The sequence below is a fragment of the Microtus oregoni genome, unplaced genomic scaffold (genome assembly GCF_018167655.1).
Source record: "Microtus oregoni isolate MIOR12 unplaced genomic scaffold, Mior012 000081F_ref0000091, whole genome shotgun sequence".
Taxonomy (NCBI): domain Eukaryota; kingdom Metazoa; phylum Chordata; class Mammalia; order Rodentia; family Cricetidae; genus Microtus; species Microtus oregoni.
In genome coordinates, this window is record NW_024544541.1 from 2,858,290 (window position 1) to 2,882,229 (window position 23,940).

Genomic DNA, 23,940 nt, shown 5'->3' on the forward strand with positions numbered 1-23,940 from the left:
ATTCTGGCCCTAAACACAAAAGGTTTGTTGTTATGTCGTCTTTGAGGTGTCTTTTGTTACAGCACTCGTCTCCATAGGTGATTTTGTGTGATCAGTTGTAGTAAAGTTGCAGGCTTCTAGCTGGTTGTAAATAAGTGTTCCCCTAATTTTCCTTGTCTGTCTTGCTCCAGCCTACGTCAGAGCCCACAGAGTGTTTACAAATGGAGGAGCTGGCACTCAGACTGACACCGAGGACACTGAGGCCTTGCTCTCCCTGTGTCTTTCCTGATGCAGCCTTTTCTCAATAGGCTCATTCTAGACCATGGAGAGCTGGGCAGCTCCCCATTCTTACTGCAGAGTCTCTGCCAGGCACGGACTGTAGCACCAGGCCCAGGGGTGCTCACTGGCCTATATCAGTTATTCCAGATGTTTGCCCTGACCCTCCCCTGGAAAAAAAAAAAAGGTCTGGAAGCTGTGTGGTAGCACACAATTGTAATTCTACTGCTTAGGAGGTGGATACAGCGAGGTCCTTGGGGCAAGTTAGCCTTGCCTACTTGGCAAGTTCCAAGCCAGTGAAAGAAACTGTTTTAAAAAAAAAAAAAAAAAGATATGTTGGGAATAGTCCAGGAGTAAGACATAAGGTTATTCTCTGGCCTTAACTTTGCATTACCTATACATGTGAACATGCACACACAGATCTGCTAAACTGAGTGTAGTGGCGTGCACATGTGATCTTGTAGGATGAGAACTTCCAGGTCTTCCTTAGCTGTGTCTTCCTTCCTTTGGTGGTCAGCCTGTGTTGCGTGGGACCCTATCTCAAAAAATGACTAAGTCTTAGCTGATGAGCTGGCTACAAAGCTTTCATTGCTCTACCGATTTCCCCCATGAATCAAAGTCTATTTATTACCTTATTTCCTGGTCTGTGGCAGGATGGAGGCAAAGGATGGTGCTGTAGGTAAGGATGCTGGAGCTGTACAGAACGGCAGCCTGACGGTGCCGGGTCTCGCAGTTCACATAGTAGCCCTCTGAAGGCACTTAGGTATATGTTTGCCTACATGTGCAAGCTTACACCACATGCATACTTGGTACCTGTGGAGTCCAGGAGGCCTCAAATCCCTTGGAACTAGAGTTACGGGTGGTTGTGAGCCACCATGTGAGTGCTGGCAATTAAACCAGGGTCCTCTGCAAGAGCAGCCAGTGTTCTTAGCCACTGAGCCACCTCTCCAACCCTAGTCTCAATATTTTTAATGTTGATGACTAAGTGAAAGTTGTTTGTAAGGGGAGTGAACCCTCTCTGTAGCTCGAGTGTGTGTGTGTATCAGGTACTCCGATAGTCTGAGTCATCCTTGCTGGAACTCAGTGTGGCCGTTCTCATGAGGTCAGTTATAGTAAGGAGGTCGCTTATATGTTTCCTGACTGCTCAGCCCTGAAATAATCACACAGAAACCATATTATTTGCAATACTCTTTGGCCAATAGCTTAAGTGTATTTCTGGCTACCTCATATCCTAAACTAGCCCATCTCTATTCTGTGCATCGCCACATGGCTGTGGCTTCCTGGGTAAAGTTCTGCCTGGCATCTTTCTCTGGGAGGCCCGTCTACCTAACTTCTGCCCTTTCAACAGGCCAAGGCAGTTTCTTTATTCACCAGTGATATTCACAGCATACAGAGGGAAATCCCACAGTCAGTAACAGGCCAGGGCTGGGGGTGTAGGTCAGTGGTAGAGCCTGTGCTTAGCATGTGCCAGGTCCTGGGTTGTAATCCAACGCCACCCACCATACTACGTGTCTAGAAGGCTGTCTGGACAGTGTACTGGTGGTGTGGTCATTTCCTCCTTCCCAGAGTACTGTGGCTTTATTACAATCTAGATTGTAAGCCAGCCATGTTTTTCCTTTGCACTTGACATTTTTATGAGCAGGTGGCTGGTACTGAAATTTCTTTGGCAACCATTTGCTGTTTCCTAGGATCAGCAGCAGGCCCGGCAATCTCAGCTTTCTCAGGATGAGCGCGTTTCACGATCTTATCTCGCGCTGGCGACTGAAACCGTGGACATGTTCCATCTCCTCACTAAGCAAGTCCAGAAGCCGTTCCTCAGACCAGTGAGTAGAAACTGGGGTGCTTGTGTTATCTTTGGGGTGACACATGCAGCACTTAGAACTCAGCACAATTGTTAATTTTAACCACAGCAATCAGTGATGAAATTCTTTCTAATTTTGTTCTATCAGTTGATAACACATTACGTGCTATTCTACCCGTCTAAAATGAGACCCCTTAACATGTACTCAAATGCTGGCTTCTAGGTGGCTTGCTTTTTTCTATTTACACAACACTGGATTATGGGTTTGTAACACAATTTTATTGTTACTGATTTCTGGTTTTTTTGTATCATAAAAGTATAATGGAGGACATTAAGTAAAATGATTGATAGATGTCTTGGATGCTTTTTAAGTAACTTTGTAACATCAAGGCCACTGAAGGCCAGTGGGAACTGAGTAACTTTGTAACATCAAGGCCACTGAAGGCCAGTGGGAACTGAGTAACTTTGTAACATTGAGGCCACTGAAAACTGATTGAGGCTTGTGGTTAGTTAAAGGCATCTCAGTATCCACCCGCTCCTATTTTTGAGGTTGAATCTGAGCAGTATACTGTAAGAGACCTGCTTGTTTTGACCACCCCGGTAAGAAGCTGTGATGCTTTGTGATGTGGCGGTCCAAGGAGAGGGGTCATCAAAGGGAGCCGAGACCTGTCAACAGATAGCTCTGTGTGTCCCCTCCAGTTCTCATGTGAGCTCTGCCGTGTCCTCCAGTTCTCATGTGTGCTCTGCCATCTGTCCCTCCAGTTCTCCGTATTTCCTCCTTGCTCATCACATGATTCATGTTGCCTCCAGCAGAGGCCCTGTCACCCAGTGGCCTGTCTGCAGCCTGAGACTGGGTCCTTTCCTGTCTCTTGATAAGCAGATCTCAGCTCAGCAGTGGGGAGAAAACAGCCCACCGTCCACTGCCTGCTTCCCTCAAGGATGTGCAGGAGGGATTTACTAACATTCTCTGCGAAGCCCTTTGAAGATGCGTAGACTGCATGTCTTGGGCAACTTGTCAGCTGTGCTCATGCTAATAGCCTGGACATAAACAAGCCGGGCTGTTTTCTAATAAAGCTTTATTTACAAAATAATGGCCATATTCAAATAAAACTTTAACAAAAGAAGAATCTGACTGGAATTGGCCACAGGTAGACTAGTACTAGCTCTACTCTTTTTTTTTTTTTTTTTTTAAGATTTATTGTATTTACAAGTGGGTGCTGGGGTCAATGTTGCCACATGTTTGCCAGTGCCTCTGGAGTCAGAAGACGGTGTCAGAGCCCCTGGAGCTGGAGTTACCCAGCAGTCATGGGCTCCCTGTTGTGAGCGCTGGGAACCGAATTTGTGTCCTCTGGAAGAGAAGCCAGTGTGCTTAACAGCTGAGCCATCTCTTCAGCCTTCATTTCTACCTTCTTTACTGGCTGGCTTAAGCACTTCTTATAGCCAAGAAACCCAGCAGCTCTACCCGCTTCTCTGTTCCCGGCTGCTCCACACTGGACTATAGCTGTGCCCGCTTCCCTGTTCCCGGCTGCTCTACACTGGACTGACGATAGCTGTGCCCGCTTCCCTGTCCCTGGCTCCTCCACACTGGACTATAGGGTTTTTAGATCAGCTTTCTCTAGCATTTGCACAGCACATTTCAGGGTTCTCTGGAGCTTAAACTAGCCAGTTCCTGTGGCTCCACTTGAGTGGGAGTTTCTGGTCCCCAACATTCTCAGCAGCTTGACCTGTCTTGTTATCCTCTCATTTCCTAGGAACTTGGACCCCGATTAGCAGCCATGCTGAACTTTAACCTCCAGCAGCTGTGTGGCCCCAAGTGCCGGGACCTGAAAGTTGAAAACCCAGAGAAGTACGGTTTTGAGCCAAAGAAGCTGTTGGACCAACTGACGGATATTTACTTGCAGCTGGACTGTGCTCGCTTTGCTAAAGCCATTGCTGATGACCAGGTGAGTGAGAAGCGGGCCTTTCCCAGGAGGCCTGATACCCATCACTGGGCTGTGCACTTTTGAATCTTCTGGCTGTACCTTCTTGGCAGACCCTATGCACTTCTCTCTCTCTCTCTCTCTCTCTCTCTCTCTCTTTCTCTCTCTCTCTCTCTCTCTCCTTGAGTTTTCCCCACTTCAAATGCAGGAAAAAGTGGGACTTTTGACATTTCTCAGGAAATGCAGGTCTTCCCAGGTACTCTGCCTGAGAGCTGCCATGCCTCCTGCTGTTCACATCACTCCCTGTCCTTCATGAAGAGAGACTGGGGGTCAGGTCAGCCACTGGTATAGAACATACTGTTCTCCACACCTTCCCTCTGTGATGTCACAGTTGAAACAAAAGGGGCTCCCCTGGTAGCACAGTCCTGTATTCCAGATACCCAGGAGGCTAGAAGTAGGACAGTCACAAGTTCAGGGCTAACCTGGACTTACTGAGATCATTCTGAAAATAACCCTGAGCTGGGAATGTAGTTCAGTGATAGAGCACCTGGATGTGCAAAGTCCGGGGCTCAGTCCTCAGTCCAGCCACAGAGCTCTTAAAAAGGAAAACCAAGGGCTCCTTCCTTCCTTGGTCTCTGGTCCTGCTTCTACTTTTTCCCAGGTCTTTTGAGATAAGGTCTCCTCTTGGCTAGGCTGGCCTTGAACTCCTGATCTCAAACTCTACCCCTCAGGTACTTTGATGTGTGCCATCAAGCACACAGATGACCATGACATTTGGGACATCTTCAGCATAGTAGTGGCTCCTATTAACTGTGTACCACTTCTGACCACCTCTCATGTTTACATTGATTTAGTAATCATAGAATTCAATGACTCAGTTTCTACTAAATTCTTTGTTTTAAAATAAGGAAAGTGGAGCACAGAGGAGCACATAGTGTGGTGTAGAGGGCAGATCTGTGGCAGCGGTCTAGCCTGTGCCATAGTTTGGTGTAGAGGGCAGATTCTTCTCCCTTCTACCTAAAGGCCAAGAAGCTGCGGTGTTGGTTCCAAGTCTCTATCTTCACACACATAACATTCCAATCTGACTCATGCAGTGTTATCCATCCTTACACAGTCTAACAGTCTCCCTGTATCTAACCCAAAGGAATAAGTGAAAACAGAAGAACTGTATATGCTTCCATCTTCTTAAAATTTTTGAAACAGGCTGGCCTCGAACCCACGATCCTCCAGTGTCACCCTCCTGAGTACTGCAGTCACAGGTGTGTGCTACCACACACTGCCTCAATGCTTTTTGGTGTTTCTCTTATTTTTTGGAGACATGGTCTCTCTGTGTAGCTGGCTGCTTCTCCATTGCTGGAATTGTGGGTGTGGTGAGTGAGGGTAGGGTGGATATGCAGAGCAAGCGAGCTATGTAGTTATTTAGAAATGGAAGTTTTTGAAATGTAGCACTGAGGAGGCAGGGGTAGGTAGATGGGGAGGGGTCCAGTGCTGCAGCAGAACGCAGCTATGAGATGAGTCTGTATGTAGGTGTCAGTGTGGATCCTGCTCAGAAATTCACAGGACATCTGGCTAGTGGCTGACTCTTCTCCCTTTCCTCTTCCCAGAATTCTCCTAGTCTGGTCACCCCACCTATAGTTCATGCCTGGCTACTGGCCAATCAGCATTTTATTAAGCTAATATGAGTGACAAATCTTTACAGTGTGCAAGAGCATCATCCCACAGTGCCAGAGCTCTCATTTTCTATAGAAATAAAAGCAGAACCTCTTTACCTAAGTAACATATCTTTTGACTTAAATTTTGAAGTCAGGATATTTTAAAGTATATAGGTTGGTTTAATCTAGCAGTTTTTATCATTAAATTTCTCTAAGTAGTTATTTGGTTATTAACAGTCAAAATAACTAAAGAAAACACAATAATATACGTAATCCAGACTCTGTGTTTTCTATCTTTGTGTTGCTTATTGTATTTATTCATTACTCTAGTCCCTAAAATGGACTTTAATTTTTGTTTTGTTTTGTTATTTTTTATGTTGTTTTGAGACGGGGTTTCTCTGTGTAACAATCATGGAACTCGTTCTGTAGCCCAGGTTGGCCTCTAACTGAGATCTGCCTGCCTCTGCTTCCAGAGTGCTGGGATTAAAGGTGTGTACCACCACCGCCTGCCTCTTTACTATTATTTTAAGTCGTTTTTAACCTGTGACTGTTTCTACCCTTTTTCTTCTCTCTCACAAACCTACACAGATTTTTTTTAACACACTGTGACCCGTTCAGAAGGCTTTTTGTCTCAATGTGTCCTTAGTGTATGTTTCTAACCCTTTTTTTCCATATGAGCAAAAACCCTAAATCGGCCATGTGTTGTGCAACATGGCTCTCGGCTTTCTCTGTCCTCTAGCATCTTTCTTCCCCAGCGGCTAGCTCATGTCTCTCTCTTACTCTGCGCTTATTCCTCTCTGTAAATGGAGGTTTTTCTGTCCTGTCCACCTGTTAGCCATTCTGAGGCTTAATACATACTATAATTATTTGGTCAATAGCGTAAGCCTCTTACTGACTAACTCTAACTATAAATTAACCTATTTCTAATAGCTTATATTTTGCCATGAGGCTCGTGATAATGTTCAGACCTGCTCCTTTGGCGGCTACATGGCATCTCCCTGGCTCCCCACCTTTTCTCTCTATCTAGCTTGGCTTTACCTGTCCATTAGCTGAAGCAGCTTTATTCATCAACTGACGGAAGCAGCACATACACAGCAGGACCTCCCACATCACCTCTCTGTATATTCAGTTTGGCTGTCCCGCCTAGTCTTTACTCTGCCTGGCTATAGGCCAGATCAGCTTTATTACCAACCAATGAGAGCATACATACTCAGTGTACAAAAGATTATCCCACAGCATTGGAGTGGTCCAGTGTTGTAGAATATCTGACGTTAAATAGCGTTGGGTTCAGGGATGGGTGTGTTCTTGCGTGCTTGGTGATTGGTTTTCCTGGGGTTTTGTTGTTGTTTGTTACTGTGATCTTTTGAGATAGGGCCTCACCATTTAGCCTCGGCTGGCCTTAGACGTCCTTCCATCCTCCTATTCCAGCCCCTTGAGTGGCAGGAAGGAGTACACATGTGATGGCCACCGTGCCAGGCATAAGCGAGCCTAGAGAATCGACGGTGACGAGAGCAAAGCAAGCCCTAAGTGTCGCCGTGATCAGGCAGTGGTGTGTATTTGATTTTTATCTGTGCTCACCTTTATGTGAGAAAACTGGAATTTACCTGGTTTCATGGGCTTCTAGGGTACAGCGCTCCACAAAAATTGAAATAAACTACGTTTCTTTTTCTTTTTAGTAGCTTAATTTTAAAATAAGTGCTTACTAGCTCCCATAGTATAAAAATTCACATTTTTCTGGGTCCAGTAGCCTTTTCCATAGATGACTGCAGTCAGTTGGCACATGTCATTCTCTGTCTGCATTCGTGACTATATTCATTATTGTCTGTGCACGTGGCACAATCTGTTGGGAAACTGGAATATAGAATTTATAGTTGTAATTTTTAGGAGCAAAAGATCAAATGCATTGCACTTGGAATTTTTTTTTTTTTCAAGGGTTTCTCAGTAGCTTTGGAGCCTGTCCTGGAACTAGCTCTTGTAGACCAGGCTGGCCTCGAACTCCCAGAGATCCGCCTGCCTCTGCCTCCCCAGTGCTGGGATTAAAGGCATGCGCCACCACCACCCAGTGCACTTAGACATTTTCTAAAGATTTTCTTCCATTCTCATCTCACGGCCTTTCCTCATCTGCAGCGATCCTACAGCAAAGAGCTATTTGAAGAAGTCATTTCAAAGATGCGGAAGGCAGGAATCAAATCCACCATTGCAATAGAGAAGTTTAAGCTTCTTGCTGAGAAAGTGGAGGAAATAGTGGCCAAGAATGCACGGGCAGAAATTGACTACAGCGATGCGCCGGATGAGTTTAGAGGCAAGTTATTGCTCATGTCCATGTCTGTGGTGTAATGGGAAGTGTGTGGCATCGAGAGGGCTGTCTTTGTCACTGTTCTACTGCCGTGAAAGGTCATTGTGACCAAGGCAACTCTTTTTCCTTTTGGTTTTTTGAGACAGGGTTTTTCTGTGTAGCCTTGGCTGTCATGAAACTCATTCTGTAGGCTAGCCTCAAACTCATAGACATCCGCCTACCTCTGGCTCATGAGTGCTGGGATTAAAGGCATTCGCCACCACTGCCTGGCCCCAAGGCAACTCTTATAAAAGAAAGAATTTCATTAGGGGCTTATTTGCAGTTTCAGGGGGTTAGTCTATGACTAATATGAGCCTCTGGGGACCATTCTCACAAAGCCACTACAGGGGCACTATCTGTGTTTTTTGATTGTTTGGTGGCATGCTATAGGTGTTTTTTGAGAGTTGTCTAAAATTATGTATACAAATTTTGACTTATATTGTAGACTAAAGGATGAACGTCCTTAGTGTGATTTCACCTGATACCTATGAGGACTTTAAAGACGGCTCTACCTTCCTAAAGGGAGGAGTCTGGTTTTCAGGCAAAGGGTCCTGTCCCAGGGGCCTGCTTCCCGGCTGTCCATCCTTGCTATTTTCTCCTCCTGGATGCAGGGACCCTGGGGTCTGTACGCAGCTCTCCCTCTGGCTGTGTCTCTTACTGGTCGGACAGTGTGCTTCTTCAGTCGTAGCTTCCACCATTGGGTTAGTGTGCTACGCTTTGTCTCTGCAGACCCTCTGATGGACACCCTGATGACCGACCCTGTGAGACTGCCCTCTGGCACCATAATGGACCGCTCCATCATCCTGCGGCATCTTCTGAACTCCCCCACTGACCCCTTCAACCGCCAGATGCTGACTGAGAACATGCTGGAACCAGGTAGGAGGCTCAGCCTGCCTTGCAATGCTGATGCTCGTGCCCTGGGACCTGTAATCCCAACTAATGGGAGGATGAGGCAGAAGGGTAGCCTGTTCAAGACCAGCCTAGACCATTTAGTTGAGCCACCGCCTCAAATAAATAAAAAAGGCAAGTTGGCTAAATCTCTACCCACAGAACCCTTGCCTAGTGTGTGCACACCCCCAAATTCAGTCCCCAGCACCAACGTCAAAAACAGACACCGCATGCAGAAAGTACCCAGGTGAAGCTCTTTATGGAAAAGCCAGAACGCACTCGGCCTGCTTTTTCTGTAAATGCCCCCCTCTCTGTGGCTGCTTCTGCCAAGGACTTGAGCACGCAGAGGGAATGAGTGGCCTCTTTCCTCTTAGACAGAGCTACAAGCTGCAGAGCCTGTTTGTCTAGGCCATTAATCCCCCGTCTTTTCTCCCTCAGTGCCAGAGCTGAAGGAGCAGATTCAAGCCTGGATGAGAGAGAAGCAGAGCAGTGACCACTAAGCCGTCCCCGTCGCACTTCTCTGCTGGAAACAGCCACGCCAGCCAGCCAGGCCGAAGCAGCATCCACCTCAAAGCCGCTGCTCAACCCTGCAGCCAGATGTGGCCAGATCCTGAGAGCCCACCCCGAGTGACCAAACAGTAGAGATCTGAGAGACATGATGAGAAGAGGAGCCCGATTCCTGTACATATATTTAAGTGACAAACTGTCAAAAGCTTGAGGGACGAGTTTTACGATTGCCTGTGTAGTAAAGCACGTCCCTCGCCTGTCACACCTGGGGCTGTGGCGACGGAAGTCTTTAGTGATGGCGAGCGGGTCTGGGCAGCATCCCCCTGAGCTTTCGTTTTGTTTGGTTTTTTCGATGTGACTAGAGAACTCGGACATTTTGCTGCTAAAGAATCTCCCCCTTCCTCACCCTCCTTGCGCTGTGGGTTTTTTTAAAGAGAAACAAAACCAGACTCCTTTCCCGGCCTCCAAACACGTATTCTGTGAGATACCTGTGCCTGCGACAAAGTGTTAATCTTGGGATCGTATTTTTATATCATATTCACATACTTGTTTTTTTAATTGGTGTTAGATGACATGATTAATAAAAAAGGCAAGATATTTTCAGAATTTGAATTTCAGTTTTTTTTCCCTTTTGAAATAGCCCCTTTACATTTTTTTTTATTATAAACAAAATGAAGAGAGCCCTGTTGCCCTGGCCTTTCTACCAAGCCCTCGAGTAAGATTCTGAGGACAGGTGCAGCATCGGGATGGCTGAAGTGGATCAGGACTCGTGTGACTTGTGGGGTTTGGGGAGGTGAGGGTTGTGTTTTGGTTTTTGTTTTTTTAATCCAATGTGACAATTCCAAACCTATTGCCATTATCCTCTGGGAATCAATAGATTCCCCAACCCTGGGTTTATTTGTATGCTGTGTCCTTTTGGTGTTTGGCCTTACCAAAGCAAAAAAAACAAAAAACAAAAAAAAAAAAAAAAAAGAGGGTAGAAGAAATGTGAAAATCTGTCTGCTTGTTTCCATGCCCGGACAAACGCCACCACGCTGGCACACGCGAGCAGAAACCCTTTGTATTACCGCTCCCTACGCAACATACTTGAATTCTTGAACTTCCTGTGGGGTAAAAAAAGGATTTGAAACCATAAAGTGTTCTAAGAAAATGAAATCTTCAGAAGCATATTTTCTTTTCTTCCCCTTCTCCTCTTCTCCACAGACAATGTGCTCTGTTCAGTTCCCAACACAAACTCCAATAAAGAGTGATGCCCATTCGGAAGGAGTCCTCTGTGCGTAGTCTTTTTGTGGAAGAGAAATGGGCGGGGACCGGCTGGGCGTAGAGTGGCTCACACCTCTAGTCCCAGGGCTTCCAAGGAAGAGGCGGGAAGATCTCTGAATCTGAGACCACCCTGATCTACATACAGAGTTCCAGGCTATCCTATGCTGGATATGAAGTACTATATTTAAAATAAATAGATAAGTAAATAACTGGACAGTGGTGGTGCACGCCTTTAATGCCAGCACTCAGGAGGCAGAGACAGGTGGATGTCTATGAGGTCTGTGTGTTTGAGGTCAGCCTGGTCTACAGAGTGAGTTTTCAGCAGGTACAGGAGCATTTGTGGCTCTCACAGTGGGCGCCTGGTCTAGTTCCCAGCATCTACAGCTCACAGCTGCCTGGAACTCCCGTTTCAGATACCCATGGGCACTGGGCACACACATGATGCTCACACACACACGTACGTACACACATATGCAATCAAAGCATTTACACACATAAGAATAAAGGGACGAGGGCAAAGAAGAGCCAAGTGGGTGTGCATGTGGTGAAGTGCTCTTTCTGGAGCCAGTTAGGAATTGCTGGTTTTAAAGTAAAGCATTATGGGCCATTGAGATGGTTCATGGAATAAAGGTGTTTGCTACCAACCCTGGTGACCTGAGTTTGATCCCTGGGATCCATGTGCTCGAAGGAGAGTGCTGACTCCCACAAGTTACACTCTGAACCCCACACATGGTATAGCACACCCCCCTACAATAAATAAAGGTATAAAATGTTTACTTGAAAATAAAACCGTCTCATCCTCACTCGTCTTCCTTGGCGTGGCCCTTGGTTCGCATTCCACTCTGCTGGTGTGAAGGGCCTCAGCGCCGTCTCTTCAGGTACCTCAGAGATCCTTGTGGCCAGCCTGCTTACTCAGGTCCCATCCATTCCATTAGCTCCCCAGTTAGCACAGGCCGTAATAACCCCTGCCACAGGCAGCACTTAGATGGTACTTCCTGCATGCCAGGCACTGTGCAAAAAGCCTTTGTATTTATAGTGCCGGCCCCAGGTAGATAGGACCTCGTTAGTTTGGCTGTTTTCAATAGGTCAGAATACCAGCTACAGACAGATTAGATGCCTTGCCCATTGTCCCCTGGCAAGTATCCTGGCTCTAGGGCCCATGCCATTTATTTCCTTGATGTCTACTTCTCTTGAGCACATTGGACTCACTATCCCCCTTCCCCCATCCCAAACAGAGTTTGGGCTAGAATGTTGCTCAGAGGTAAGAGCATTTACCGAGCATGTGTGAAGATCTGGGTCAATTACCCATGATCCCACTTTTCAGATGATTCTATTCTGTTTGCTTGTTACTAGGCTTATTATCCACAAGCCTATGAAGTTAATTATATTAATTAGAACCATGTCTAATATTTGTTGGTTTCAAGATTGAGGGGTGCTTATCTCCTTCCACCACTAGGAGGTGCTAGTCTCACCCTATCAGAGTTAAGGGGTGCTGCTTCTGGCAGGGTTCCAAGGGCAGTCTTTAGGAAAGGTGGGGCATGGATGCAGCCCATTTCCTTGCCTCTAGGGGCGCTGTTTTTTTCTTTATTGGAGTCTTAGGGTAGCTGTTTTATGGAAACTCATTGTTTGCCTTCAATCTACTAATTATAGGATCCAAAATATTTCAAAAGTATGTCTGGATTGAAAGGAAGATGGTCCCACAAGGAGACCGGGAAACCTGTCAGCAGAAGGGAAGCCTTTGAGCAAAAAAGGGGACAGGTACATTGTGCTCATCTCATGAGTCACCGCTGTGTGGGTTCCAAAAGGGAGTGGGAGAACACCCTCATTTCTGGTCTGTGTGGTGCTGGGGATCAAATCCCAGACTTCTTATATGCTACCGAGTCTGCCAACTGAGCTACATCTCAAGCCTCCCCTCCCAGCAGCTATTATTAGAAAAGACAAGAGGATGATCTGCGTGTTTATGATGATGCTCTTTCAATAATCCAGGAGATCGCCAACTGCGAATGACTCAGAGCAAAGCAGTTGGAGTAGAGCCAGGGAGGCTGGCTTCTGGGACAGGTTTGATGATGGAGTTGAGATGTGTAAATAGATTGGAAGAACTGCACAAGGCAAGGGGTCAGGAAGAAAGTCCATGTGACTTTGAAGGACATCAGGTACAATGATGGGGACACTGAGTGGAGCAGGCTTGGGGTGAAGTGCGAGGATTTTAGGCTATCTAGCTGGGCAGTGATAGCACACACCTTTAATCCCTGCATTCGAGAGGCAGAGGCAGGCTGATCACTATGAGTTCAAAGCCAGCCTGCTCTACAGAGTGAGTTCCAGGACAGCTAGGGATACACAGGGAAATCCTGTGTTGAAAAACCAGTAAAGAAAGTGGAAATGCAATATAGGAAATGTCCGGACCGGAGACATAAATTTGGAGCCAAGAGTTCTTGGAATGACTGACGGTTGTTGGATTGAAGGCGTTTGACTGCGGTGAGCGTGTGAGATGACCACAGTGGCAAACACCCGGAGTCCCAGCACATCAGGGGAAGATGTAGGAACACTGGGACTTCTAGGTCATCTTTGGCTACACGGCAAATTCATGATGAGACCAGGTTGGCCTCCGTGGGACCACTTCAAAAAGAATAGAAAAATAATATCAGCAGTGGACGGCTATGTCTGGAATCTCAGCTGTTAGGAGGTGGAAGCCAGAGGTTCAGGGCGTCCAAGGACAGTCAGCTACATAAGGAATTCAGGGCCACCTGGAGCTACCTGAGCCCCTGTCTCAAACCCAAACTAAACAAGCTTCAGTGTGCTCTGTCTTCATCTGCCGCTCTGTCCCAAGCCGCTGTCACCTGCATTGGGTTTAATTGCCCAGTTCTGAGGACCTAAGTCTTGGTCTTAAACAGATCACCTAAGTTTTGTCAGTTAAACCAGGAACTGAGATTCATCATTGCAAATCGGGGCTTGAGTTGACTGAGCTCCGGAAGCTCTCACTAAGGGAACTGCTGTGTTTGAGGTCAAGTTGGAGCTGGGGCTGAAGATATCTTGAAGGCCTCCTTACAATGTTTCTCAGCCTACATACCTACAATGGCCTCTAAGCTGCTCTTTGGAGCATTGTGTCATAAACAGTAAAGAGACACGGACGGAAGAGCCTTACTTCAGTCATTTCCAAAGCCCCAGGGAGCCCAGGGCGGCTGGAGGACTTGACATTGCTGGTTTCCAACAGACAGTCTAAATCTTCCATCCTTTTGTATCGTGTATCACTTTATAATCGTTTAAATTATTTATGTTGTTTTGTTGAAAGCAAAGCATGTTAGAAAACTGTCACCAAGGGAAGGGCAGGAAATGGCAAGCACACTGAATTGTGGCAGGACAGAGACATTTCAACATTGTTATAACTTAAGACTCTTGGTGAAGGAGTGCGTGCGTGCGTGCGTGCGTGCGTGTGTGTTCATCAGACACAAGAGACAAAGATGACTGGATGTCAGTGCTTCTCTGGTTACCTAGTCTCTAATCTCTGCATTCTCTCTCTTTCTCTCTCTCTCTTTTTATACAGCCTCACTATGAGCCATGGCTGTCCTGGAACTTGTATAGATCAGGCTGGTCTTGAACTCATGGAGATCTGCCTGCTTCTAGGTTAAGAGTGCACACCACCATATCTAGCTCCTGTTTCCTTTTTCTATACATCTGTATGTACCGTGTGCACTCATGTGTATGCATGCATACGTTTCTGTGTGTATGCAGGTGCATGTGCTTATGTGTGAGCATACATGTGGAGGCCCGAGGTTACAGCACAAATCTTATTAGATGACCCTCCATCTTATTTATTGAGGCAGGGTCTCTCAGCGGAACCCAAAACTTGCCAGTATGGTCTGGCTATCAAACTTGCCCTGTTTCTGTTTAGAAGCCTAGGGCTTATACCTGTAATGTTATTATTACATTTTTAGCATACAAAATACTAGGTTTCGTTATGACATTGTCAAACATGTAGCACATGTTTGCCTCATGTCCACACACTCCCTTGTCTACACGTTTATAACTGCTTGCATTATACTTCTCTCCTCTGCCTCTCTATAACATCTCAAAGATGGAAGGAAATTGATGATGAAATTACTTTTTAGTTTTCTTAAACCCTGAGGTCTTGTGAGGCAAGCGCACTGTTAATAAGCACATAGCTAATTTCTGACCACCGCCCCAGAGTCAGCTGCTTCTGCAAAGGGTACAGATTTAATTCCTTCACCCTGCTTTGAAGACATCCCAGACCTCAGTTACTTTCCAACAGCTGTGAAGAGCGAGGCCATTTAACTGTAGGCCTGCTTATAGACCACACCTCATAATCCTTCCCGAACAGTTCCATCAGCTGGGAACTGAGCATTCGAACACATGAGCCTGCGGAGGCCTTTCTCTTTCAAACCACCACACCCTGTCTTAAAAAGCCATGCTCTGGTCCTTGTGTACCTCCCTGACAGAGACCTTGGAAACCACATCTGGAGAGCTGTCCACATCTGGAGAGCCGTCCAAACACACTGCTTTGGGTCCAGGATCCTAAGTTGCAATTAATATTTAATATAGAACCACCCTCCTATTGTGACCCTTTATATTAAAACTTTGCATATATTGAAGTGGCAAAATAAAAAAAGTTGAAGAGGAGATAAGAAGAATAAATGCAACAGGCAGACACTGGCAAGTACGAGGGATGAGGGGCTGGGGGTGTTTCCCTGTAGGAAAGTGCTTGCCCTGGCATTCATGAGGTCCTGGGTACCATCTTGGTGCCAGAGAAGGAGAGAAAAGAGGTGGGAGAGACAGACAGATGAGAGAGAGTCAGAGACAGGGGGAGATATTAAGAATAAAAAATTATGGGCTGGAGAGATGGCTCAGAGGTTAAGAGCATTGCCTGCTCTTCCAAAGGTCCTGAGTTCAATTCCCAGCAACCACATGGTGGCTCACAACCATCTGTAATGAGGTCTGGTGCCCTCTTCTGGCCTGCAGTCATACACACAGACAGAATATTGTATACATAATAAAGAAATAAATATTTTAAAAAAAAAGAATAAAAAATTATGCTAGGCAGTGGTGGCACATGCCTTTAATCCCAGCACTTGGAAGAAAGTCAGAGGTAGTCAGATCTCTGTAATTGAGAGGCTAGCCTGGTCTACAGAGTGAGTTCCAAGATAGCCAATAAACAAAAAATATAGTCAATCAAAAGCTAGGCATGGGCAAGTCTAGTGTTGCACACTTGGAATGCCAGCTGTGGGTGAAGCAAAGGTCATCCTCAGAGACGTAATGAGTTTGAGACCAGCCTGGATTACATGATACCCTGTCTCAGAAACAAACCAATATTATACACACACACACACACACACGTAGCCAAACATGTCAATGCACATCTGAAATCTCAATACTTAAGAGGCTGAGACAGGAGGATTGTGAGTTCCAGAACAGCCTGTGTCCAAACAAACAAATCTAGTTATAGGTCAGGATAGAATTCAACGCTACACCCCAACTTTCCCATTAGTTGGCTTTCTTGACAACCGGGACAGTTCTGGGGTACCTTTATGTTTGTATGTGTGGCGCTGGGGACTGAGCCCGGGGCCTGGCATAGCACGAGAGGCCAGTGTTGTGCTTCTCAAGCCCCAGCCCTATTTTCCTTTTTGGACCCCCAACTGAAGTAACAAAAGGGAACAAACATTCTGAAAAGATAAGCAGCTCCTGTTTCTTTGATGGCCACAAGAGCCTGAGATTGCTGCCAAGTGCACTCTTTAGCTACCTCCTTTGTACAAAGCGCATCTTCCTGTTTAAGTTCTTGGCGGGGATGGCGATGGTGACCTAATTCTGCTGTAAAGCGAGTGGGAGAATGAACTTCTAAAGTGCATCCTGGTATTTGCACAAAGGAGAACCAGTTTGGTACCTTAATATTGATGGAGTTTGGAGATGTCTTACTTCTTTCTTCGTTTGTTGGTTAATAGTTCATTTCTGTTTGTGTTGTGTTTGTTTTATGTATAATGAATCCAGTGTTTTTCTTAAAAGCATGAGTCGGTAGCCTGAGTTTGAGTCCTGGGTCCACAACCACAGTGAATTGTGACCTTCAAGAAATGACCTTTGTGTTGATTTCATAGGACTGCTGTAACAGATTGCTGCAGACTAGCCCACTTTTGTTCTTCTGTAGTTCTGTGTGTGTGTGCGTGTATGTGTGTGTGTGTGTGCATGTGTGTGTGCATGTGTGTGTGCATGTGTGTGCATGTGCGTGTGTGTGCATGTGTGTGTGTGCATGTGTGTGTGCATGTGCATGCCATGGTGCACACATGGATGTCAGAAGACAACTTTTGGGAGTCAGTTCTCTGCTTCTACCATGTGGATTCTGAGGGTCCAACTCAGGTTGCCAGGCTCACAAAAGCAGGTGCTTTTGCCTGCTGAGTTATCTCACCAGCTCCTCTGGGATAGTTCTTTTGTTTGTTTTTTGTTTTTTGAAGACAGGGTTTCTCTGTGTAACAGCCCTGCCTATCCTGGAACTCACTCTGTAGACCAGGCTGGCCTCGAACTCATAGAGATCTGCTTGCCTCTGCCTCCTGAGTGCTGAGATTAAAGGTGTGCACCACCACCGCCCAGCTTACCTCTGTGTTTGTGTGTGTGATGCTGGTGACAGAGCCGGGGATCTGACATAGCACAAGAACCTTGGCAGCACCAATGGCCATGGACTGAGATCTCTGAAACCATGAGCTTCGTAATGTGACTATCTCAGGTGCTTTGTCACCGTGACAGAAAGCTGACTAAGAGCGTGGCAAGGCCAGATGCCTCTCCCTCAGCGCTCTCTTTGCCAGCAGACATATTCTCATCTAAAGAGCCTGCTCAGAGTAGCAACATTTTAGGACCAGTGAGATTGGCTCAGCAGGTGAAAGTGTCTGCCACCACCCCTGACACCGGGTGAGAGCCCCAGGGCTGAAGTTGTCTTTAGCTCCTCACACATATGCAAACACAAAATAAATAAAATGTAAATTTACTAAAAGGGATAAAGTTCAGTTCCCAGGAGCACTGCCTGAGAGCCTGAGGACTGAGGTGCCTGGAGCTGTCAGGATTGTCTCCTCAGACTGGAGACTTGGGACTGGTGGAGAAGATGCATCCCTTAGGATATTGCGACTGTTTAGCAGTGGGCATTGTGCTCTGAGTGCTAGGAATCTCCTCTTCCCTCACACCCTCGCTCCCTCCCTTCATTTGTCTGTCTCTCTCTCTCTCTCTCTGTCTATCTGCCTCTCTCTGTTTATCTCTCTGTCCCAGTCTCTCTCTCTCTGTGTCTGTCTGTCTTTGTCTGTTTCTGTCTTGTGTGTGTGTCTATCTTCCGCCTGTCTCTCTCTGTCTCTGTCTTTCTCTCTGTTTCTGTCTCTCTGTGTGTGTATGTTTATTTGAATCTCTCCCCCTCCCTGTCTCTTTGTCTCTGTCTGTCTCTCTCCTCTGTCACCCACACATAGCCATGCTGGGATTTGAACCTAGGGCCTTGCACATTAAGCAAGCGCTTTACTATTGAGCTGTATGCACAGCCCATGCCCCCCGTTCTTGTTTTGCAGGGCTCCCTCCTGGTGGCTGAGCTCTCTCTGGTGCTGCAGGGAGCCCGTTTCAGTCACAGTCTCTTGCCCACGTGTTCCAGGGCCATCTGTCACTGGCACAACAAGCCCAGTAAACAACAATTTCGTTCTCAAATCATGGCTTTAAGAGCAAAGTTAATTGATACAAGGTTGTTCCTAATTAGTAAAAATGCCTGTTAGGGAAAAATGATGCACACACTACAATTCAGAAGAGGGGAATCTATGCAGAGTGTTCTTATCTGGCTGGAATGAGAGATGCCCAGTGGGACCAACGGAAATCGAAAGACGCCCTGATTATAGAGGCTGACGGTGCATGCGAGAGCCAATAGCTGATTAGCACAAAATCCCAAATAAACCACTGCAAACCAGGAAAACACATCATGCCAGGTAGCGGTGGCGCACACCTTTAATCTTAGCACTTGGGAGGCAGAGGCAGGTGGCTGTCTCTGATTTCCAAGCCAGCCTGGACTCCAGAGCAAGTCCCAGGACAGCCATGGCTAGAGAGAAACCCTGTCTTGTGGGCAAACACATCAAATAAAAGCTTCCTATTCAGCCAGGCCAGGCAGCCGCGCCTTTAATCTCAGCACTCCAAGGGCAGAAGTAAATGGATCTGAGTTCAAGGCCAAGTTGGTTTACTACCGAGTAAGATCCTGCTTCAAGAACAAAAACAAACATTCATTCAGTCTTTATCGAAGCATCAAAGTGTTTTTAAAATTATTTTTATTTGTGTATGTGTATATGTCTGTGAGTGACATGTGCAGGTGTCCCTGGAGGCCAGAAGAGAGTGGTCATGGGATCTCCTGGAGCTGGAATTATAGGTAATAGCACCCAACATGGGTATAGGTATGCCCAATATAGGTATAGCACCCAACATGGGTGCTAGGAACTGAACTTGGGTCCTCTTAACCACACCATCTCTCCAGCCCTAGAGTTTGGATCTCAATCCTTTCTTTCTCTCTCTTCCCTCTCCACTTCCTTTTCTGAGACAGAGTCAAATTATGCATCTTAGAGTCACCTTGAACTCACTGTGTAGCATCGAAGGGAAAGGAGGAACTGTCACGTTTTGCTGTTGCTATTCCTCTAAGGTCATCAGAACAGGTCACTGGGAAGCTAAACACTTCCTCTCTTCAAGGTCATCTAGAGGACTAGCCTCTTTATTATGTTTTGTTTTTCTACCTATTGATTTAGTATATACTCTAGTGCACGTGTGTGTGTGTGTGTGTGTGTGTGTGTGTGTGTGTGTATTCCCCTCCTCCACCATGTGGGTTCTATGGATAGGACTTGGGTAACCAGGTTTGGTGACAGATGCTTTTACCCAGAGAGCCATCTCACCAGCCATAGAATCTTATCTTCTCGAAGGTGTCACTTCTGTCCTTCACCCAACAGGCCTCTACCTTCCCATGTTAATGTTTGTTCCGTGTTGGTGATTGACATAGGCTTCATGCATGCCAAGCTCACCAGCTGCTGAGCTACATCCCCATGTCTTGGGGTTTCTCTTGCTGTGAAGAGACACCATGACCACAGAAACTCTTATAAAGAAAACATTCAATTGGGGTTCAGAGGTTCAGTCCGTTATCATCACAGTGGGACGTGGCAGCCTGCAGGAATCTTGGAGCTGGACTGAGAGCTAAGAGTTCTACCTTTTGACCCACAGGGAGCAGTAGGAGTCTGTGTTCATCTGGGCTTAGCTTGAGCATAGGAGACCTCAAAGCCTGCCCCCACAGTGACACACTTCCTTCTGCAAGGCCACACTACTCCAACAAAGTCACACCTCCTAATAGTGCCATTCCCTATGGGGGCCATTTTCTTTAAAGCCACCACACCCCAGCTCCCTATATATGCTTTTTAAAATGTCAATCTCTGTTGGGGCTGGAGAGATGGCTCAGTGGTCAAAAGTACTGGCTGCTCTTCCAGAAGACCTGGGTTTGATTCCAAGCAGCCACATGAATGATTACGTCTATCTGTAACTATAGTCCTAGAGGATCTGATGCCCCTTCTGCTCTCCATGGGTACTGCATGTTCACCATGCACACATGTACATACAGGTTTGGCATGCACAGTAAATTTTTAAAAATCTTAATTAAGATCAATCTTTGTAAATAATCCGAGCTTCCCCTAACATTGAGATCTCTCATCTTCAACTTCCTTCTAACTTCTCTAGCTAAAATTTCAGGCTGGTTGGGACGGGGCTTGGTAGTGGACTTGGACTTGTATTTGCCTAGCTCTGGGTTTGATCCCAGAGAGGGAGAGAGGTGGTGAAATCATGATAAGCAGGCTTGTTGGTTAAGGTCACCCTGAGATACTACTGTGTGACCCTGCTTCAAATAAATAGATAAATGTGTTTCTTTTGTTAGTGGGTTTTTGTTGTTGTTGTTATTTGCATTGACATTTTGCCTTGGGTGTCAGGTCCCCGGGGTCAGAGTTATAGACACTTGTGAGCTGCCATGTGGGTGCTGGGAATTGAACCCAGGTCCTCTGGAAGAGCAACCAGTGCTCTTAACCACTGAGCCATCTCTCCAGCCCTGTTTGCGTTTATTTTGTTTGATTTTTAAGACAGGTATCTCATGTTCCAAGTTGTCCTGGAACTTACTATGCAGCCCTGACTTTTTAAAATGTCAATCTCTGTTGGGGATCACTGTGTAGAGCAAGGTGTCCCCAAACCTACAGCGATCTGCCTTCCTCTGTCTACCAAGAGCTGGGACTAAAGATATGTATTACCGTGCCCAGCATCTGAGGGATTCTTCAAGAACCATCAGGCCCGGGGATGGGCCTAGTCCTAGCACTTGTAGCTGTTGGGCTATCTCTCTAACCCCTGAGAAAAACAGATGAAGAAGTAGACACTGGGTGTGTTGCTTGAGGAACTCTGTGAGTAGGGGACCTGTGTTTACAACAACGATTCTGACAGATTCGATTCTTTCCTTCTGGGTTCTGCCAAACAGGGGTGCAGCTCTGTTGGCTAAAAGGCTTACCTTGGTCACCACAGGAGGCCCTGGGTTCCATTCTGAGTACCACGTAAGCTGGATGTGGTGGCACTTCCATGTCGTCCCAACACTGGGGAAGCTAGAGGCAGGAAGCTCAGTTCACAATCATCCTTCCTTTGTTTTTTGTTTGTTTTTGTTTTTGCTTTTAGTTTTTTGAGACAGGGTTTCTCTGTAGCTTGGGAGTCCTGGAACTAGCTCTTATAGCGATCTGCCTGTCTCTGCCTCCCGAGAGCTGGGATTAAAAGTATGTGCCATCACCGCCTGGCTTGGTTTGTTTTTCAAGACAGGCTTTCTCTGTGTAGCTTTGGAGCCTGCACTAGAACACGCTCTGTAGACCAGGCCAACCTAGAACTCACAGAGATCCACTTGCCTCTGCCTTCCAAGTGCTGAGATTAAGGGTGTGTGCCACCACCGCCTGGCCATCAAAGTCATCCTTCTTCCTACATGGAAGAGTGCCTTCCTCACCTGCACTGAGTCTTGTGCTCCCTACAGCACTGCATAGAAAACCAGGCTGAGTGGCTCATGCCTGCAGTTACAGCATTTCGGAGACGGAGACCAGATGACCAAAATTTGAAGTCATCCTCAGTTTTAGAGCGTGTTTGAAGCCAGCCTGCTCTACATGAGACTTTGTCTCAGAGGAAATTGAAAACAAGCGAACAGCAGCAACAGAAACAAATGCAATAGTTCAGATGGCAAAAATGTTCCTTGTATGAACCTGATAAACTGAGTTCAAGTCCTGGGACCTGGAGTGGAAGAAGAGAGCCATCTCCTCCCCTCACGCACACGTCACATGCCTACCCGTCCCTTCCCCTTCACAAATAAATTAATAACATTTTAAATTAATATATTTTTAAATGTTGGCGGGGGGGCTGGAGAGATAATCCGGCAGTTGAGAGCATTGGCTGCTCTTCCAGAGGTCCTGAGTTCAGGTCCCAGCACCCACATGGTGGCTCACAACCATCTGTAATGAGATCTGATGCCCTCTTCTGAAATAGAGCATTCCTATACATACAATGCACAAATAAATGAATCTTTGCTGGGCAGTGGTGACGAACGACTTTAATCCCAGCACCCGGGAGACAGAGGCGGGCAGTCTCTATAGACTAACCAGCTTGGTCTGTAGATAGAGCAAGTTTCAGGACAGCTAGGGCTACAAAGAGAAACCCTGTCTCCGAAAGCAAAACAAACAACAAACAAACAAAACTGTCTTTTGTTGAGAGTTCCAGGCCAGTTTCAACTGTGTAGTGAGATGCAGGCTAGCCTGGGCCCCATAGCAAGACCCTGTCTCAGAAGAAAACCCAAGTTCACCTTTAATCCCAGTAAGTGTATGTCCATAAATTTAAGGCCAGCCTGGTCTACATAGTGGGTACTGAGTTCTAGGTAACCAGGGATACATAGTAAGACTCTAAAAAAAGGAAAGAAGCAAGGAGGGAAGGAGGAAGGGAAAAAAAAAACTGAAAAGGGCAGGTGGGCGAAATGGCTCAGTGGGTGAGGCCTGAAAGCCTGGGCTTGAACCCCAGAACCCACAAACAAAATCCCATTTAATGGCCTGCATCAGTAACTCCAGCACTTCCATGGTGACCTAAGAAACGGAAACAGTAGAATTGCCCCAGCATTCCATGGGTCAGCTAGCCTCAAATGCGCAGCAGAACAGAAACAAGAGCGATTCTGCCTCAACACGGTAGAAGGAGAGAACAAACTCTGATGTTCACATACACGCACACACACACACACGCACACCATAAATGAAACTTAAAAGACAACTGAGGCGGCCGGCACACTCGAGGTTGGCTGTGTGCATCACTCCTTTTCTGAACAGAGCAGACTAACTAGTTCCAAAGTACGTTCAGGTTTCGATTTTCTGGTTCCAAATAACCTGGCATGTGCGGTGTCACCATACGTTAATATGAATGAGTCAAACCAAACCACACTCTGTTGTTAAAATGCTCCCGGGAAACACGGGGCCTTAACTGACGCTCAGCAGCTTCTCATACATTAATACAAAGTTTTTTTTTTTTTTTTTTTTTTTTTTTTGGTTTTTCGAGACAGGGTTTCTCTGTGGCTTTGGAGCCTGTCCTGGAACTAGCTCTGTAGACCAGGCTGGTCTCGAACTCACAGAGATCCGCCTGCCTCTGCCTCCCGAGTGCTGGGATTAAAGGCGTGCGCCACCATCGCCCGGCCTAATACAAAGTTTAATGCAATCTGTAGACGCGCCTATATAAAATAGGTGTTGAATAATATGTGGAAAGGCTTTGTATAGGAACGTAAACTTCTGGAACTTAGCAGGGTAGAGATTTCTAGTTTCCTAGGACCAAAACCATAAGTGGCTCCTATTTTTAAATATGCAACATGATCTGAGGGAACATGTGTCCCCTGACCTTCGTTAAAGTGCCTGGAGAATGCTTTCTCTTCAGGCGCCTGGACAGCTCAGCAGAGGTCTTGAAAATCTTCCCTCCCCAAAATAAAAATAGACCTTTCAAATGGTTTTGGCAGTAGCGGTGGCAGCTTGTGGCAGTTTAGAGTGGAAGCAACTCACAGCCGCACTAAAGCTGAAATTCCAAGCTTGCCCCCCACCTATGGCCCCACCCCCCTATCCCCACCACTCCCACCGCCCCCTTCAGTCAACTCTCAAAGAGCTTCCTGCAGCCCAAGCGAGGACATCTGTGTCCCTTCTCTGCATTTTACCAACTGTCTGGCCAAGATGTGAAGGCTTTGACAGTACAGGCTGGCAGCCTAGTGTGCTTTAAAGCCAGGTCAGAGGAGGGCTATGGGCCTCT

The 23,940-nt window shown here is 46.5% G+C and overlaps 1 protein-coding gene across 2 annotated transcripts in view; it reads left to right on the plus strand.

The window, feature by feature from the left end:
- Nucleotides 1–9,963, plus strand: part of LOC121441790 (ubiquitin conjugation factor E4 B) — a 111,516-nt gene extending 101,553 nt beyond the window's left edge. For both annotated transcript variants that reach the window (XM_041643091.1, XM_041643092.1), the window contains 5 exons: nt 1,944–2,078; nt 3,808–3,999; nt 7,755–7,929; nt 8,692–8,838; nt 9,289–9,963. In XM_041643091.1, the coding sequence (XP_041499025.1) occupies nt 1,944–2,078; nt 3,808–3,999; nt 7,755–7,929; nt 8,692–8,838; nt 9,289–9,350 (711 nt within the window). In that variant the 3' untranslated portion in view covers nt 9,351–9,963. The remainder of the gene's footprint in view (nt 1–1,943; nt 2,079–3,807; nt 4,000–7,754; nt 7,930–8,691; nt 8,839–9,288) is intronic.
- Nucleotides 9,964–23,940: the final 13,977 nt, after the last annotated feature.